Below are 16,774 nucleotides of genomic sequence, written 5' to 3'. Positions count from 1 at the left end.
AGTTATTGTTTGGTATAATTATGTTACAGTTACAGTTTGGTATAAGTATGTTACAGTTTGGGATAATTATGCTACAGTTTGGTAGAATTATTCTGAATAGTTCATCTTGTTCCTCGTCCATCATTACCACTACAGTACAAATCCCCGTCACACTGTCGTGGCCACTAAGATCCAGTATATCTGGCAATAATGCAGCTATAACAGGGATATCATATAAACAAACTGATCACTGGAGGGTTACAGCCACTGTTTCAGGAAGCAAGTTATTTTATATCTGATTTGTAAACCATGTCAGGAAGTGAATTATTTTATATCTGATTTTTAAACCATGCCAGGAAGTCTGTTACAGTTTGGTATAATTATGTAACAGTTACAGTTTGGTATAATTATGTTACAGTTACAGTTTGGTATAAGTCTGTTAGTTTGGTATAATTATGGAACAGTTACAGTTTGGTATAAGTATGTTACAGTTTGGTATAATTATGTAACAGTTACAGTTTATTTTATATCTGATTTCCAAACCATGTCAGGAAGTGAGTTATTTAATATCTGATTTGTAAATCGTGTTAGTTTGCATAATATTAGCTGTCTGCCAGGAACGTGTTCTATGACATCGGACGTCAAAGCCTTCAGACCCGAATCTTTCTTAACGTGTAAAATTGTGGCGCTCTTAAAAACCATAAGCAAGTTAGAGCAGGAATTATGCAAACATGTTAATATTTAGCCCAGAACTGCTTAATGTCCATCGTATCTGACCCCCAAAACATGTTGCCATGGGCGTGTGGTGGGCCTGCCTGGTACCTGCTTGGCTGCTGGGTTTACCCCTTCCCTTGGGTGTGGAGGGCAGCAGAATGTCCATGGTCTGGGAGGGTGTGGCCACCTTCTGGTTCCTGTCCAGCAGGGGCTTGACGTCCTCCGAGGCTCCGAGCGTCAGCGGTGCGGGCGACTCCTTCTTCTCCACCAGCAGGTTCCCGGCGGCCCGTGCTGCTACCTCTTTGAGCAGAGCTGCTGATGACGTCATGGAGACGAGCGAGAGGAAGTGTGCGGTGGTGGGCGGATGTTCGGGTGTGGCCGTCACCTGCTGGCTCCGCTCAGACACCTTCTTGGAGAGCGCGGCTAGCGTGGAGCTGGCGGACTGCGAGCTGAACGGTGAGGTGAAGGCGTCGAAGCGCATGGCGTCGTCTGGCCGCCCGCCCAGTGCCGCCACGGAGGATGCAGCAGAGGATGAGGTGACTGATGAGGAGGAGGAGGAGGATGAGGAAGAGGCGGAGCCAGATGAGGTCACGGTGCCTTTGTCCTGGAGCACAGCATTGGCTGCCGCCTTAAGCTTCTGGATGGCTGAGTCAGGTGACAGGCTGCTGCCGCTCACCCCCGAACAGCTGGCCGCCAGCCACGCGTCACCCATCCCCACCCACATGAAGCCGGCGCCACCTGAGCCTCCGCCCGCCTCCGCCGGGCTGAATGGGTCGCTGGGCTCCTGCTTCACCACCGGCACGGAGGCGGGTGGAGCAGAGGCGGAGTTTCCGGCAAGCCTGCGTGCGAGCGCGCTTAGCTGCTGTGCGTGACGTGAAGATGGCGACAGCGCCAAGCCCACAGGTGGAGACTCTGCCCCTCTGACAGCCCCTCGACCAATCAGCTCCCCTCCTTCCAGCTTCAGCGAGCCCGCCTCCAGGAGTCTCCGCAGGTTGCTGCTAAGGGGCTTTCCCAGGCCCTGGGCAGCGTCGCCGGAATACAGTGAGGACACCACTGAGGAGAGCGTGTCTTGCGTGGTCAGCACACGTGCGTCCAGGCCCAGCAGCTCCAGGGAGGCGCGGTGGACAGGCGTAGGACAGCCCACAGAGCTCTCTGAGGAGGCATCCTGCTCTGGCTGCGGCCCGTTCTCTGGGGACACCCGCAGCTCCTCTGGAATGTCGCCGTAGGACGACTCCGAGGGACTGTCAGAGGCATTCCCAAACCAGCCATCCTCCTCCGAGCCACCCAGTACAGCGCCACCTTCAGTCCGGTCCACATCTGCAACGCAACACAGGCAGAGGAGTTACAACAGACTGTAGCATGTACAATACACACACACACACACACACACACACACACACACCACACACATAAAAAAAAACAAACAAACAATACACACCCACACACGCACACACAAACCACACTCACTCACAAACCATACACACACACACTCACACACACACACACAACCACACACACCAAGTGTGAACAAGCTCTTACTACACAATAGCACATTTCTTATTATTCTTATCATTAAATGAAAATGCTAAAGTTTAGTTTTTTTGTTTCTTGTTACTTCCTGGTAGAATGAACTCAGAAACACAGAATACAACCCAGAATCTTCTGGAGAGGGAGCTGTGTGACCTTTACCAATCACCTCGTCTCACTGAGCACAACGCCAATGTTAGAAACATAATACCGAATAAAAAATGACCAGTTACAGAATTCCAAAATGCTACAGTTTCAGGATTCCTCTGCCATGCTTAGAACGACTCCATTTTCATCCTTTTTAACCATTTTTTTTCTTATCAGGCTCTAAAGGAGCCTAGTAAAAGGGTTGCCATGGCAACGGGCCCTTCAGGGAGGCTAGACAGCAAAGATTAGGGTAATGGAGGTTACAGGACTGAATTAATATTCATGAGTCTGCAGATACCACCAGGGAGCCAATAAGGATAGGGTTAAGGTCACCAAGGTCATTAATATACACTTCATGTATCAATATTCATAAGCAAAACATTACAGCTTGCCAGACAAGGGCGAACAAAGAAACTGAATATTCCTGATACATATTAACAAACCCTCCACAAGAACATGTCAGGAAAACACAACAGCAAAAGGCCTGTGGGAGGAAGGTATCAACACTCCTCAGAACAGCCGTCCCACAGCTGCCCAGTTAGTGCAGCCCAGTTTAAACTGGTTCAGCAGCTAAGTGTGGGGCAGCAGAACAGCACAAACAGGGCAGCCCCACCCCCTACTGGAGCTCTCTCTCATTCACTGATGCTGGTGTCCATCATGGCCTCACCCGGCCACCCCAACACAAGCCCAACACAAGCCTAGCAACAGCCCTGTTTATAGGAGGATGGCAAAGCCGTTGCCAGGCAACGATGCCCCTGCAACCCACCTGGATCGTTACAGTTAATGCACTTCTGGGCAGCGTCACTGAACGAGCACACCTGCTCACCAGTGGCACAAGACGTCATACACACGCAGGAGGACAAACACTGAAACCAACAGGAGAGTGAGTGTTTACAAACAACTCTGTAAGAGATGGTGTTTGAGACAGAGCTGTCAGCGCATGTGCCTGTGTGTGTATGTGTGTGTGTGAGTGTGAGTGTGTGTGTGAGTGTGAGTGTGTGTGTGTACAGAGCATGGGATCACCCTAACACTGCTCATGTATGCCACAAGTCCATGTGAGCACACTAATGGTCATAATGCAGTCAGAGCCAAATGGCTAGATTGCTGACCCAAGGACACACGCACACACACACACACACACACACACACACACACACACACTCAGTCTGAACTGCAGCTATGCTGGGCTAAGCTAAGAAGCACTATCCCCCACTACTCTCTCTCTCTCTCCCTCTGTTCCCATCTCTCCTTCTCTCTCTCTATCCTTCTCTCTCTCTCTCTCTCTCCGGTGGTGTATGTACAGGCAGGACATACTGTGGGCGGCCTGACATTTCCCAAGGTCACGGCTTGGGCTACAGTTCCGCACGGCTTTGTCTGAAACAACCCCCTGCCTCTCTCTCTCTCTCTCTCCCTCTCTCTCTCTCCCTCTCGCTCTCTCCCTCCCTCTCTCTCTCCCTCCCTCCCTCCCTCTCTCTCTCCCTCCCTCTCAGTATGTCTCTGTGTCTCACTCACTGGCTCTTACACTAACTCTCCCTCTCTCTCTCTCTCTCTCCCCCCCGCGGTTGCAGGGCTGCAGTCACACATGATGCTTTGATGTTTTTGATCCCGTGCGTTCAGCTGCAGCACCAACAAACACATTACATCGTATGACTGAGGTCTATGTGCCCTCTCTGCCGGGGCCGATAAGCACCAGGATGCCAACAACCACACACTCTGCGTCCAGACAAGTGCACTGCGCTGACCGGTATCCTCGGGCTAACCGCCGCCCGTGTGTGTGTGTGTGTGTGTGTGTGTGTGTGTGTGCATGAGAGTGTGTGTGTGTGTGTGTGTGCGTGTTAGTTTTTTGTGTCTGCATGAAAGTGTGTGTGTGTGTGCATGAGTGTGTGTGTGTGTGTGCACGTGTGTGTGTGTCTGCATGAGAGTGTGTGTGTGTTTGTGTGTGTGTCTGCATGAGAGTGTGTGTGTGTTTGTGTGTGTGTGTGTGTGTATGTGTGTGTGTGTTTGTGTGTGTGTGTGTGTGTGTGTGTTCGGGTGTGTGTGTGTGTGTGGGTGTGTGTGTGTGTGTGTGTGTGTGTGGGTGGGTGTGTGTGTGTGGGTGTGGGTGTGGGTATGTGTGTGTGTGTGTGGGTGTGTGTTTGGTGGAGAGGCTGGAGAGGCCATTGGTCAACAAAACGGGGGTGTGACTGTCAGACCAATGGGAAAGACTCTCACAGACTTCTGGGAGAACAAAACCAGACACAGACAAGTCCATCAGACTTGGATGGAAGAAGTGATGTAAGTCTGTAGTCTGCAAGTTACTGCCTTCCTGGTGCATGCTGGGAGCCAGTGGCAGTGACCATGGAGGAAGTGGAAGGGGTTTTGTGCTAAGGGGGCGTAGCATCAGCGAGGGCAGTGCTGTGAATGAGAGAGGCTGAGGAAGGTTGGTGGTAGTAATTAAGTGTCGGCTGGGCTCTGGAGGGGTTGCCACGGCCGCGGGCGATGCTAATGAACCCCCCTGCCAGTCAGCCTTATTAGCACTGAGGGAGGGTGCAAACCTTCATGGGTCCCATGCCATCTTGAGTGACAGGGGGCGGAGCTCTGTGGGGGAGGAGTGAGAACAGGGGGGCGGAGCTCTGTCGGAGGAGGAGGACAAGTGGGGGGCGGAGCTCTGAGGGGGAGGTGGGTGAGCGGGGGGTGGAGCTCTGTGGTGGAGAAGGGGGGCGGGCCTTGGAGGCGAGGTGATCCCGGTAATCGTGTCTGATGAGAAGAAGTCTTGAGGAAAAAACAACAAAACATGATGTTTCAGTGTAAGTAGATATCAGTGTCAGACCAGCAGAACAGATGAGCACAGCCAAAGGACACAATGACCTGGACCAGACAGTAACCAATCACAAAAAAAGAATCCATCAAAATAGGGGGGATTTATTTTAGTATTTCTGTATTTATATATCTGTTTTGAGGACAGAACCTAAGCAGGCCCTCATTTATATGTAATAGAAAAAAATAGTTAACAAATATAAATACATTATAAAATATAAAATATAGTTTCCCAGTTTTTAAGCTTTAATGGTAATCACCAAAAACCCCGCCTATAAAAACACTATAAATGATTACATCAGCAGAGTCACTCAGAAGACCACGCCCCCTCCCCCGGTGTGTGTGGCAGGCTCAGCACTGGGGAGAGACCACACACACAACGCAGCCCCTGTTATATATAATAGCTGCCATGTTATACTGAAGTGTTCTACATATCACCATCTGGGAGTTTCGATAAACCTGGCGTCTGAGCTCAGCGGGTACGGCAGGTACGGCAGGCAGCGGGCCAGAGGTGAAACAGGAAGGAGAAGTGTTCTCAGAAGAGACAGACGCCTTTGCCTCAAAGACCTCGGAAATTCCTCTTTGTGGATGAGGCCCCTTTTGCTCGCGTGTTCACCCCCCACCCCCCGCCCACGTTTCCATTTTTAGCGACCGCACACAGAAAACACAAGAGTGAAACTACCCTGCAGTAAAAATCAGTTTTACCTTAAAGAGATAGAATTAACGTCAGTAGAGCAGTGTGGTCTTACGCTACACAGGATGTGTGTGAAGTCCTGATCCTGACCAGGGCAGCGACACACAGTGGACGAGCAGATCTCTGCCTTACGCACGGCAGGAACGAAGGGTCACGACCCTTAGATGAGTCACAGAAAACCCAAACAACAACAAAAAAACCCCAAAGAAACGCAAGAAAGAAAAAAAGAAAAAAGAAAGTGTGTGTGTGTATGTGTGTGTGTGAGATGGTGTGTGTGTGTGTGTGTGAGTGAGTGTGTGAGTGTGAGTATGTGAGTGTGTGTGTGTGAGTGTGTGTGTGAGTGTGTGTGCGTGAGTGTGTGTGTGTGCGTGAGTGTGTGTGCGTGTGTGTGTGTGTGCGTGAGTGTGTGTGTGTGTGTGCGTGAGTGTGTGTGCGTGAGTGTGTGTGGTGTGTGTGTGTGCATGAGTGTGTGAGTGTGTGTGTGTGTGTGAGTGTGTGTGTGTGTGCGTGAGTGTGTGTGGCTAGAAAATGCAGAAGAGAGAATATCTTAAGAGAAGTCTTAGTGTGTATGGCGTGGGGACAGGAGTAGGTGCGATGACGCGAACAGCACACACGGGCCGCCCACCCAGACCTGAGCTCGGGTTCGGCTTTACTGTAAATCACAGCCATCCTACTAACACACGCAGGAGACGTGGCCAAGCCAGACTCCAGCCACCCAGAGAGAGGAAGGAGGGGTGAGAGGAACAGACAGGGAGGGAGGGAGGGAGAAAGGGTGTGTGTGTGTGTGTGTGTGTGTGTGTGTGTGTGTGTGTGTGTGTGTGTGTGTGTGTGAGAGAGAGAGAGAGCGTTGGAGGAGGTACGCGGGTTAAGATGGCTTTTTTTACAGTGATGTTGGTTAGACAGCAGCTTGGCACTGCTGCCTGTGGTAGAACCTTCCTGGACACAAGCCTGTCAATCAAAACCAGGGACAAGAAGGATTGGTCCCAGTGCCGTCCTCTGGAATGGGGGAGGCGGCTATTCAGCCATTAGAGAGGAGGACATGAGAGAGAGGGAGAGAAAGAGAAAAGGGAAAGACAGAGAGGGAGAGAGAGAGAGAGGATAGGGGAGAGAGAGAGAGAGAGAGAGAGAGAGAGAAAGGAAAAACAGAGAGAGAGGGAGGGAGGGGGTGTCCTCTCTTTTGCATGCAGGTCCAGAAGGATAGCTCTCTGACTCCTTTTCCAATCTCCATGTTAAACGGTGGCCCGGTCAGCTGACGCGTTGTGCTGCATTGTTCATCCTCTGTGTCACAGCGATAGCCATCTCAGCTTTCACAGAGCAAGCGATGTACATGAGCTCGATAACGCCACAGCCACCGTGCCCAATATGACTCGCAAACCTGCCGTGGTAAAGGAGGACGCAGGAGTTATTTTTGTCCGCCGCACACACACACACACACACACACACACACACACCCAGTCTTTCATTTTCGGTTTGTGTAGATACAGCCAGGTGTGTCAGACCCAGTACCGCCATGTCCCCTCAACCAATGATTGCAAAAAAAAAAGGAAACCAGGAGTAATGATCACTATGACAACGGTGGCTGCGCCTTTGGCAGGAGGATAAGGTTGACATTTCATGTTGACCTCAGCGTTGAATTGAGGCGTCATTTGAATTGGAAGACTACATAAGAGCTGGAACAGCTACAAGGCTAAAGCATGCTGGCACTCAGTGAGGAGGCAGGGCTGCGTCAGGCCCAGAACCGCGGGCTCCGCACCAGGCCCAGGAGGGGTAGCGCATTAATACACCCCCTAACAACAGAAAGAGGAAAACCACTGGTTCTTTGGACCTATTGTACCGGCTGCTCCTGAGAACGAGACATGAATACTACGACCAAAAGGACAAAAAAGACACCTGACGCATACAGTGAGGCTGCCTGACTGTGGGCCCCAAATCCAAGCCCAGAACCAAGCCCAGAACCAAGCCTAAAACCAAGCCCAGAACCAAGCCTAAAACCAAGAACTGACCCCAGAACCAAGCCCAGAACCAAGCCTAAAACCAAGAACCAAGCCCAGAACCAAGCCCAAAACCAAGAACCAACCCCAGAACCAAGCCCAGAACCTCACATGACTACATTCTAGATCTCTGATTCCTCCCCAGGTGTAACCGGGCTGTTCCTCCCCAGGTGTTTGTCTGCTCACTGGTGTTTGCTCACTGGTGTTTGTCTGCTCACTGGTGTTTGTTTGATAACTGGTATGGGTTCTAGCAGTGCCATGTCACAGAGCTCTGGCAGACAGACAAAGAGCCTTCCACCAGGAAAATCCTCACACTGGGAAAGTGATGCTCTCATGTAAAAAGAGCACTTGCCTCTCCGGCTTATGTTTAGGGAAGACAGAGAATTCAGTTTAGGGATGACAGGGAATTGAGTGTGTAGACCCGCCCAAAATGGGGAGGGAAAAATGGGAGCAGAGTTCAGTTTGTACTTTTATGGCCTAAATCCAAAAGACAAGTGGGGCCACACAACTGTCTGGATCAGCGAGGATAATGCTGTCTGGTCCAGCATGAGGGGAATGCTCTAGATTCCAGAGGTACTGACCCAGGATGGACCAGAACTCCCTATCACACACCTACTTTTACCCGTCAGGTGAGCAGGCAGCTCAGGGCCAGCTCTCTCAAGGCTAACACAGAGATCCTGAACACAGGTGACATGAACATCTCACCACCATTTCAAGGTGTTAAAAAGAGACGCCTTTATACTGCTGTACGCTTATTAAGGTCACCTGTGTGATGGGTTGTGCACCCTCTCCCTCCCACACCGCTAGACCGCCACACTACACTGGCTAATAATGTACAGCCCTCAACCTAACATGACATGTAGACCATGGACTACTCCCGGGTGTTGGCCATGTGATGGGTGTTGCGGATGTTTTTCCTTGAAACACTTGTGTGGTGCAACAAAAATGTTTCAAGGTTCCAGCGTCTCAACCTTTCACCTCTCACTCTCAAACACACACGCACACGCTCTTTCCACCCTTTAACTTCTCTCTCTCTCCCTCTCTCTCTCTAAATTGTCTGCCCCCCACCCTCGTAAGATGGTTATTACTCCTGTGAGATGGTTATTACTCCTGTGAGATGGTTATTACTATTGTGGGATGGTTATTACTATTGTGAGATGGTTACTACTATTGTGAGATGGTTATTACTCCTGTGAGATGGTTACTACTATTGTGAGATGGTTATTACTCCTGTGAGATGGTTATTACTCCTGTGAGATGGTTATTACTCCTGTGAGATGGTTATTTCTCAGGCTGGGCTCCCTGAGAGCTGCACTCCTAGCTCTACATCTCCACGTCGTGACTTGTTATCCGAGTCAGACACTTCTGTCCCGTTTGGCTTTGACTGAGGTGGGAGCTTTGGCGGTTGGGGGAGGGGGCAGCGGTGTTTGGGCTGTGTGTCATTCCATGTCAGCAGAACTTCAAACACCAGGTTGGGACGATGTGATGAAGGGAGTGTGTGTGTCTGACTGGTCTTCAGCTTTGATGGTTGGGTAGGTGGAAGACAAAACCAAGGTTTTCAGAGGGAGTTATTTAAGGGAGGTCTCTGTCAAGTGCTGAAGATTGCGTGGTGCCTATATGACCTCACCCCTTCCTGCCTTTCAGCTACAAATGTTCGACAGCACAAAAACAAAACTCATTTGAAAGACCAGACTCACTCAAACGTGTGTTTCACACAACTCCTCTGAACACGCTGACCAGCTGTGAGCTTTCATTTGCACTAATCATTAATCACGTCGCCCAAACCAGAAAAATAAAAACGTGTGCGCTACACCCGTGTTTGGGTAAGTCTCCCTGCTAGCAGTGAAAACCCAGCTGCCTTGTCATGGCACACTTCATCTCCCTCCGCCGCTCACCTGTTCACACACCCTTACGAGGGGTGTCTCCCTCCGCCGCTCACCTGTTTTCTTAAGTGTCTCCCTTTAACTCAGAGTCTCCAGAGAGCCATTAGGACTGTACCTGTGATGAGACCCAAGGCCGTCCAGCACGCCTGATGAATCGAAATGTTGTGGTTGGCCGTGTGCGGCTGGGGCACCCCTCCCCCCTTAGACCTGGCCTTTAATTCATTTCTAAGCGAAAGCCTTTATATCATTATTCGCTTGAGTTGAACTGGGCAGACACTGGTGAGAGCCTGATCAAACTGGTGGAGTAAGGGGTGTGTAGACAAGGGTGAGGGGGGAGGGGCTAGGGGAGAGGGACTAGGCGGGAGGGACTAGGGGGAGAGTGGTTGGGGGAGAGGGACTAGGGGGGAGGGGTTAGGGGAGAGGGGGGAGGGACTAGGGGGAGAGTCGTTGGAGGAGAGGGACTAGGGGGGAGGGGCTAGGGGGAGAGTGGTTGGAGGAGAGGGACTAGGGGGGAGGGGCTAGGGGAGAGGGGGGAGGGGCTAGGGGGAGAGTGGTTGGAGGAGAGGGACTAGGGGGGCTCTTGGCACATACTCCCAACAAATCGGATGCCAAGAGTGAAATGGAGATCTCCCCTGATTTTGCTCTCCCCTTAATCCAATGTTTTCAAGCCAAGGTCATTATAATCATAGAGGAGTGGATAGGAGCCAGTGACCCACCATTACAGTAAGGTACAGAGACCCCCCACCACACACACACACTCTGACATGGGCTCAGTAATGAAGACACAGCATTAACATAGTGCTCCAGTTCCTCCATTTGCAAAATGCAGATCCTGTGGAAGCTGGGAAGCATATAACCGAAACGTCTGGCTTCCCAGAGGGAGACATTTTAGCTAATGGCAAAGGTCAGAATGTAAGAATGATATGGGCTGTGGGTTTCCACAAAATGGTGGCTTTCAACTGAGACAAAGAACAGTAAAGAGAGAGAGAGAGAGAGAGAGAGAGAGAGAGAGAGAGAGAGAAGGGGGGAAAAGTGGTAACCCCGTTCAACCTCTGTGGCGCGGCAGAAAGCTTTTAAAAACATGGTAATGAGAGATCAACATTGTAGATTACGTTCTGTGCTTTAACTTGGATTCATTTACAAGCTTGGTGATCTATGACCCGATGGCCGATCAAAATGTATGAGTTCTCCTAAATTAACAGACACAGAGGTTATATAAGCCAAGGTCTCGAGGTCCCCGCGGGTCTGAGTACTGCGCAGAAGGCCAAGGTTTTATACTTAACTGTCAAAATGAGAGCATGTGACCCAAACCATGACCTCAGTACCCTCCTGCACATTATACATATACACGTGCAGATAAACGTGTGACTTGCTAACTGAACGGTGCACATTAACACAGCCGTCCTAACTGTGCATGACATCACTTACAGCACACCACACTCTGCCTACTGATGACAGTGCGACATAAGCTGAAGTGAAGAGACCTGCCCCCAGGCTCAGACCCTGAAACATGTCCAAAACCCAAAGCACTATAGGAGCCATGATCAACGGAAACGAGCAGCAGCGAACACCGTTGTTCCGGCTCATGCCGCCCTTTAATGAACGGACGCTAAAGCAGTTTCACTACCGGCACGCGTGTGACGACACACCAGCGACTCAGACGTCCCGCGTGAAGCTCCTGCACCATGGACCAGTTTAGTGAACTGGACCAGTCACAGGTCCCAGCGTCCCATCAAACACGCGCCTCTAGAAATCACAACGCCACAGCAGTCATCACGTACATGCCCGTCACGCGAGGAAAACAATAATAAGAACGCGTGTAACGGTGCAGATTAAATGTCATATTCCAGCAAGAACACATCTCAGCACACGCGCACGAAGGAATCAGCTAATGAAGGCGAGGACAGCTGACGTCACTTATGTACGTGTGTTATCGTGGCAGAAATGTTCATTTCGTTCTCCGATATTATTAGTTTAAAAGCAAACAGCCCCATTTAGCGAGTTCTTCTGCTGATCTCCGGTCTGCCGCAAGCGTCCTCTCCTGGCCAGCACGTGGAAGTGCAGCAGTGTATTAGTGAGCAGATAAAAGCACAATCCGCACATCCCGCTACCACGGGGTCAACCCACCGAACTGTGCTCGCTCATTCCACCACGTCCACAGCCCACCCCGAGTAGCTCGGCATGGCGAGGGCACAGAAAGGCGCGTGCTGGTCTTATTGATCGCAGTCTGTCTGCAATGAACGGCTGCGGAGCAGAGGAAGGGAACGGCTGAACTTCAGGTGACCGAGCACGGCTCTGACACGGGTAGCCCGCAGGCACGAGCCCTGCGCTGGGAGGGGTGGAGGAGAAGACCTCCGCTCTAAAACATCTCACTCCGCGCGCAAAGTAGCCCACACCAAAAACTCGACGATTGAGTTGCGCACCGAGCGCTCATGAACAGCGGAAAGTTGCACGCGTATGTTTTAAGGCGAATTGAAGTTGCCGAGTGGTGCACGATAGCGCCAGAGCTCGCGAGACGGGGGCACGGAAGCCCGAGTCTGGCTCGTGTGATCCGACTGACCCTTCGTTTTACCGCGCCAGACTCTGATCCTCCTCTCTGTTCCGACCGAGAGACTCGCGCGGACACACGTAGGAAAACGCAGCGCCATAACGCCAAATCCCGCCGATCCGCGAGCGAACTGGCCGCAACCTTTAGGCGGAACGGGACCTTTCTGCGCGAGCTGCCGTTAGAGCGCCCGCTCGCTAGCCTCTCACCGCCAACATGGCTGCCTAGTGCAGCCCGAGAAAACGAGAAATAACCCACGAGCCTTTGTCTGCTTCACCTCTCTCACCCCGAACTGCTGCGCAAAACCCACCGACATGCCCGTCCGCGCGAGCCCACAGCACTTACGTGACGGCAGGCGCTGGGGCTGCTCCTGTTTCCTCCGCGGCATGTTCCTGTTTATCACATTCTCCTCCTGCTTTAAGGATAAAAAGCAAAAAGGTCTCTTCCCATTGAAATGTCGCGCGGAGCGTGCTGGCAGGCTGTCGTGCACCTGGCTGCGCTCGTGAAGTGTATTGTTGGGCTCGAGCAGAGGAGGAGGTGCTGTTGTTGTTCCGTGTCTTGACTATGGCTGCTCTGTGTGTAAGTGTGTGTCTCCGAGCCCCTAACTAACACTAATGCAGGGATCAAAGGGCAGCAACAGCAGAGCACACACACACTCACACACTCCCTCTCTCGCTCACACTCACACACACACGCGCGTGCGCGCGCGCGCGCTGGAGCTCACCCGCTAGAGCGACGAGAAAGGAACAAGGTGCCCGCGAGCTTTCTCGGTGTATACTGAACTGACCACGAAAAGATTTTTTTTTGTAAAAACGCAAACTGATACTTTGAAACGCAGATGCACGCGGCCAAGTAAATGTAAAGTATTTTTATTTCCGGTTTTCATATAATTTCAACTAAAAATTTATTTATTTTTTTCTTTCTTTTTTCTTTTTACCGTTTATATGGATTTTGAACACAGTTTGCCTGGTAAAATATATGAACAAAAAAGTGCTTTTTCATATTTACATTCATTTTTCAAATTCATGTTTTAAGATAGAAATGCCACAACTGATTTTAATTTAAACGTTTATATAAAAGACTTTCATGAAAAGGAAAAAATAACATTAAAAGGAACACCACACGGATATTTTGCACAAAACTTGACATAACAGAACATGACATAACACCACTTAATTACAGTAATTACACAATGAGTTACACAACCACAACCAGGTTGTAACACCATCAAAGGAAGAAGAACAAACTATATAAATAAATAAAAACAAGTGCAATAATCCCACCACGGCACAAAAGCTTTTTGTGTTTTCTTTTTGAGCGAAGCCTGTTGGAGTGCAGCAGGCGTCTCCGCACACGCAGCGTCTCCAACAGACTGCTCGACGTTGGCCGCGCTCCTTCTTTCACACCTCTCTGGTGTGAGCAGGACGGCGTTGGTGCCATGCTGCCATCCTACCCCCCACCTCACACACACACGCACACACACACGCACACACACACACATCTCGCACAGCCACACGCACGTGCTGCCTGTTACCGTGGCAATTAGCGCAGGGCCCAGATTAGCCCACTTCGCCTCTGCACAGGTGACTGACACTCACACAGTACCTAGCTCATTAGAATACGAATGTGTCTCTCTCTAGCAGACACACACACACACACACACACACACACACACACACACACACACACACACACTGGCCCATTGTCCTTCTTCAGCAGGTTCTAAGAGGGGCCGGTCAACTGTAAAGTTTTGGATGAAGAGAACAGGAGGAGTGTGTGTGTGTGTGTGTGTGTGTGTGTAGGGCTACAGTAACTGAGAGATGACAGGACAACAGACTGGTAGTTTATCAGTAGAAACAGTGAAGATGGAGAAATCGTGAGAGATCCATGTCTGATTACTATGTTTTGGAAGATTTGTTGTGAATTTTTATAGCACTAATACCCTCACCCTAACGATCGGTTCTTTGTTTACTGTATGTGTTTGTGTGTCTGTACTGTATTTGGTGTGTGTGTGTGTGTGTGCGTGTGCTGTATTTAGGGTGTGTGTGTCTGTACTGTATTTGATGTTGTGTGTGTGTCTACTGCATTTGGTGTGTGTGTGTGTGTACTGTATTTGAGGTGTATCTGTACTGTATTTGGTGTGTGTGTATCTGTACTGTATTTGGCATGTTTGTGTGTCTGTATCCGGTGTGTGTGTGCGTGTGCGTGCTGTATTTGGTGTGTGTACTGTATTTGGGTGTGTGTGTGTGTATCTACTGTATTTGGGGTGTGTGTGTGTGTGTTTGTACTGTATTTGGTGTGTGTATCAGTACTGCATTTGGTGTGTGTGTATCTGTATCTGGTGTGTGTGTCTGTGTCTGTGTCTGGTGTGTGTACTGTATTTGAGGTGTATCTGTACTGTATTTGGTGTGTGTGTATCTACTGTATTTGGTGTGTGTGTCTGTACTCTATCTGGTGTGTGTGTGTGTGTGTGTGTATCTACTGTATTTGGGGTGTGTGTGTGTATCAGTACTGTATTTGGTGTGTGTGTATCTGTATCTGTGTGTGTGTGTCTGTGTCTGTGTCCGGTGTGTGTACTATATTTGGGGTGTGCCTGTACTGTAAATGGTGTGTGTGTGTGTGGTGCTTGTTTTTGCTGTGCATGGCAAGGTCAGGGGCTGTGCTGTGACCCTGCTAGTGCCAGGCAGCTGAGGTAATGCGTGCGAACAGACAATCGGCTGATAGTAACCATGGCAACCGTGGCATGACCTCACACTTGGTGTCGACCTTAAGGTCATCTTGCAGACATCATTTTGCAGTGTGGCTGTGTATCAGCAAGACCTCAGCAGCAACAGATGTTAGCCAATGGGAAATCGCCCTTCATTTCTATTTGATACTCTTCACTTAGACACACACACATGCACGCAGGCACACACGCACACACACACATCTTGAAGTATCATTTTACTAATTACCTCTAGCCTTTTATTCCTGCACACATTTGCATCTAAAAATTTAATCTAGTTAGAGATCTTTGGTAAAAGATCTTAGTAAAAAAAAGGAAAAAATTAAGGTAAAAATGAGATAAATATTCAGTAAAAATAAATCCTGTATTCTTAGGAGCATTCAGGAGCATTCAGGTTGTAAGTGTGGCTTGTTTACATCTGTCTGAATGAACATATTTGAAAGTAGGCATTCATTTATTAAGACTAATTTCACTATAAATCATCTTTAGTTTATGTTTTACAAATAAACATTATAAGAAACAGACAGATGTGTAGCTCTGATGTTCTTTACAGACACTTGGTACACCAGGTAACTGTGAACTGTCACTCTACTCTTTATTTGACTACATGACATTAGCCCAATACCCTTTTTACCTTTATGTGAGAAACAAATTATTTTGATCCAAAGCTGTCCAGCTAATTATGTTTCTTTTAACTTTATTGATAACAACGATTGTTCTGCAGCTCTTTGGAAAATGACTTGTTTTGTCTGTGGCTGTTATTACTACTTATTAAAATGGTTCCCTGCAGCAGCGCAGGTTGTTAGAGCTCTAAATGAATTTCAGGTGCTTTACTAGAGGATAAAGACATCTGTATGAAGAGGAATATCTCTCCCCGAGGCCAAACACACCACAGCCAGTTACCCGCCAGCTCCATCCGCCATGTTAGTGTAGAATTAGCTCAATGGGGCTTTATTTACAGACCCTCAAACCCGGGGAGAGGTTTGAGATGTGAGTTGTCACGATAACTCATCTTACGTATTACAGCGTCTTTATGTGCTGTCTTTACAGTGCCAGCAATGCACCATGTCTATTTGCATCAGGAGGTGTTGCCAAAGGTTTTGCCTTTACATGTTTATACGCCACAATCAGCAAGATGCTTCCTTCACTGGCAGGAGCGCCGTCATAGAACAAGGTTGAACCGAACCAGGGAACATTTGTGTTTAACCTCCTGAGACTGAATGTCCTCACATGAGGTTAAACAGAGCCTTACGGTCCCAGACCTCGTGTTAGAGGACGACACTGCACAAATGCCCAAACACTCAAACGCCCAAGCACTCAAACACTCAAACGTCCAAACACCCAAACACTGAAACGCACAAACACTCAAACGTCCAAACACTCTAATGCCCAAACACTTAAACGTACAAACACTCAAACATCCAAACGCCCAAACGCTCCCCTCCCCTCTCCTCTGCTCTCTCTCCTCCCTCCTCCCCTCTTCCCTCTCCCCCTGTCCTCTCCCCTCTCTCCTCTTCCCCCTCCCCTCTCCTCTCCCCTCCCCTCTCCGCACTCCTCCCTCTCCTCCCCCCTCTCTCTCCCCCCTCCTCTCTCCTCTCCCCTCCCCTCTCTCCTCTCCTCTCTCCCTAATCTCCCCTCCCCCCTCTCCTCTCCCCCCTCCCCTCTCCTCTCACCTCCCCTCTCCTCACTCCCCCCTCTCCTCTCCCCTCCCCTCTCCCCTCCTCTCTCCTCTCCCCCCCTCTCCCCCCTCCCCTCTCTCCTCTCCTCTCTCCC

At 49.8% G+C, this 16,774-nt stretch overlaps 1 protein-coding gene across 1 annotated transcript in view; it reads right to left on the bottom strand.

Moving 5' to 3' along the window:
* The window catches only part of znf827 (zinc finger protein 827), a 56,644-nt gene extending 43,678 nt beyond the window's left edge, over positions 1-12,966 (bottom strand). Inside the window, 2 exon segments of the mRNA XM_027031002.2 lie at positions 802-2,010; positions 12,622-12,966. Of these exon segments, the coding sequence (XP_026886803.2) occupies positions 802-2,010; positions 12,622-12,664 (1,252 nt within the window). The 5' untranslated portion in view covers positions 12,665-12,966.
* Between the last annotated feature and the right edge of the window lie 3,808 nt (positions 12,967-16,774).

Source organism: Electrophorus electricus, chromosome 11 (genome assembly GCF_013358815.1).
Source record: "Electrophorus electricus isolate fEleEle1 chromosome 11, fEleEle1.pri, whole genome shotgun sequence".
Classification (NCBI taxonomy): Eukaryota; Metazoa; Chordata; class Actinopteri; order Gymnotiformes; family Gymnotidae; genus Electrophorus; species Electrophorus electricus.
The sequence above is the reverse complement of the archived record's forward strand: the minus strand, read 5'-3'. Positions and strand labels throughout refer to the sequence as shown.